Here is a 2,394-nt window from a genome sequence, read left to right as displayed (position 1 = left end):
GTCACGGTAACCTTGCTCACAAGAGGCCATGATGAGGAGTCTGTCTTCTCCCCACTCCACAATGGTCGGGTCCCTGCAGCCATCACCAACCGTTTGGTGCGAAAGCCTCCATTTCTTCTCTGACTTATCAAAGCGCATGGACAGCAATGAGGTCTTTCCGTCCTCATCTGTGGCCTGCATGGGAAACATAAGTGTACCGTCCCTTGTCTTAATCCCCGATCCTCCGCCAGAATCCAACTGGGTCGAAAATTTAGCAGCATATTCATCGTTTCCAAATGTCACTGCATGGGTCTCATTCCACGTGATTTCATTGCCACCACTGACACTTCCCTTCACCAGCAAAAGTCCCCAGTCACGTGCAGTAGCCGATTTACCCTCCGACGTCGTAAAGCTCTGATTTCTCAGAAGCATGTAGACACTGTCGCCAGCCACAACTGTCGTTGGCCGCATAGATTCTTTTGCCTTGGCGGTACCTGTAGCAGCACCCTTTGGAAACGGCATCAACAAACTTGTGTTCGTCGTCAATATCTCCTTTGGATTATCATCAGTTAGATCGAGGTGCCTTGACGCAATCCCAGCACGGCTGCAGCCTTCGTCGTCTTCCCTGCACTGCGCTTCAGCAACCACGAAAACAGCACTGTTCACCTCAACAAGGCTGGGAACGCGGAGCGAGAAGAATTTTTCATTACCTTCTGTAGAGCCTTCCCATTGAGGGGATGTCCATCCAATCCCTGTAAAAGGATCAACGTCAGTCTTCGTCTGCACAGTGTGTGCAGCCCCACTGCCGCATAACACGACGAGGAGAATCAGCACCGCAGAATGGAAGAGATGCCGGGAAACGTTGGGCCTCTGCTGCTCCCTCTCTCTTCCTCCCTTTCTCTTTCCGCCGGATCCGGTCACGCGGCGACGGTTGTGTGTGCGGGGTGCCATGACTGCAGCAACACGTGAGAGCATAAAAATATGTGAGTGTGGGCGGTGTGTGTGCTGTTGGTCCTTTCAGAGCCCTCCAATTTCACAGTGGTGAGTAGCGCTTTTTTGCTTCCTTCCTAGCGTGCGTGTGTTCAAGAGGCGGAGAGGAGCACAGAAACAGCGACAACACATCAGACACGTCAGTTGGGAGCAGAGGAGAGCACCCACGCGGAGAGCGGAGCACGAGACAATCCGGAAGAAACAGCAGGGAAAACCATCGCCCACAGAAACGAGCAGCAACACGCCTCACACCCAACAGGGAAAGAAAGACAGACAGAGAGTGAGAGAAATGGGTGGATGCCGTCAAGAGGCGCTCACGATCCACACGGCGCGTGAGCATGCGGCCACATCCCCGCAGCCGACACACAGCGCACCCCGAGCGAGCAACAACCCCACAAGCTACACGCGGAAGTGGTGCCTCATCCATCCATGACGCGGCACACAAAATTTCACTGCCATCCCGCACCCAATGAGAAGTGGTGCGTCACTCCACGCGGCGACAAAAAGTGAATATCCACTGGGCCGCTTTCCTCATCCTGAGGCTACCAATTATAGAAGTCAAACAGGACGGGAATGAGAAGTAGATGAAAACAAGTGGGTTCACCGCATTCTAAAAGTTTACACCAGGTAGGTGTATATGTATAAGTACCACCCAATGACCACAATTGTGGCCCGCTCACTCCATTCGGATTCGATATATCTATTTTTATACGTTACGAAGTGAAAGACCTGGGGCTCATCCGGCCACAAGAAACCGCCGCTGCCCTTCGCAAGTTCCACTCCTTCGCCAGGTCCTCGTGTGTGAACACGCGACCGCGTGACACGCCATCTGCGGGGTTTCCGCAGACCGTGCGTAGGCAAAGGCTTTCTGTGCTCCGCGAGAGTCCAAAATCCCTTGTATCCGTTGCAGCTCACACGTCATGGCGTGCTATTTTGAGCTGCATATATTCGCCGCTCCTCGCAGCGAAGTGCTGTGCGCCCCAACGTCCATGGTGGGTGGCAAGATGGCGGAAAAAGCAGATAAGACTAAGCGTACCACGCGCGCCTCGGCCTGCATGATGAGAAAAGGCTTCCTCTCCCACTTTCATCCGGCAATTTCAACGTCGCCGGAGTCTCGAATAAAAACTGTTCCCCATCCGTGGAGCGATGCACCCGTGATGATGGCGGCCGATGCCCTTTCCGTGGGCTTGATCATTCGCTTACGATTATATTCTCGATCATGTGTCGTAACCTCTCGCCCAAACCAGCCGCTGCCGGTGGAGGGTTCGCCGGGGATGTCTCCAGCACAATCCCTTGGTTAAGTGCCGATCATCGCCGTCGCACTGCCGTGATGAGAAAGTAGTAGGCACACAGGCGCCTGCCCAAAATGGCCGCCGCATATAAAAAGCGTGACGCCATAACCTCCATTTCCGCGACGGTTAAAGA

The 2,394-nt window shown here is 53.9% G+C and overlaps 2 protein-coding genes across 2 annotated transcripts, besides 3 other annotated features; both read right to left on the bottom strand.

Moving 5' to 3' along the window:
• Tc00.1047053507051.11 (trans-sialidase, putative) lies at nt 1–954 on the bottom strand (the record flags this gene model as incomplete). Its single annotated transcript, XM_797611.1, has 1 exon — nt 1–954. A coding segment is annotated over one exon (954 nt), but the record flags the coding sequence as incomplete, so codon positions are not given.
• Nucleotides 1–2,394: a sequence feature (areas not merged during assembly with more than two copies in the genome that could not be assigned to a particular haplotype).
• Nucleotides 1,013–1,396, bottom strand: Tc00.1047053507051.20 (uncharacterized protein; the record flags this gene model as incomplete). The annotated part of the gene is made up of 1 exon (XM_797610.1): nt 1,013–1,396. The coding sequence occupies one exon, from the start codon at nt 1,394–1,396 to the stop codon at nt 1,013–1,015; it is 384 nt and encodes a 127-aa protein (XP_802703.1).
• Nucleotides 1,650–2,394: a mobile genetic element.
• Nucleotides 1,663–1,730: a mobile genetic element.

The sequence above is a fragment of the Trypanosoma cruzi genome, genomic scaffold, assembly GCF_000209065.1.
Source record: "Trypanosoma cruzi strain CL Brener 1047053517173 genomic scaffold, whole genome shotgun sequence".
NCBI classification, from domain to species: domain Eukaryota; phylum Euglenozoa; class Kinetoplastea; order Trypanosomatida; family Trypanosomatidae; genus Trypanosoma; species Trypanosoma cruzi.
This window is presented reverse-complemented; position numbering and strand designations above follow the sequence as displayed.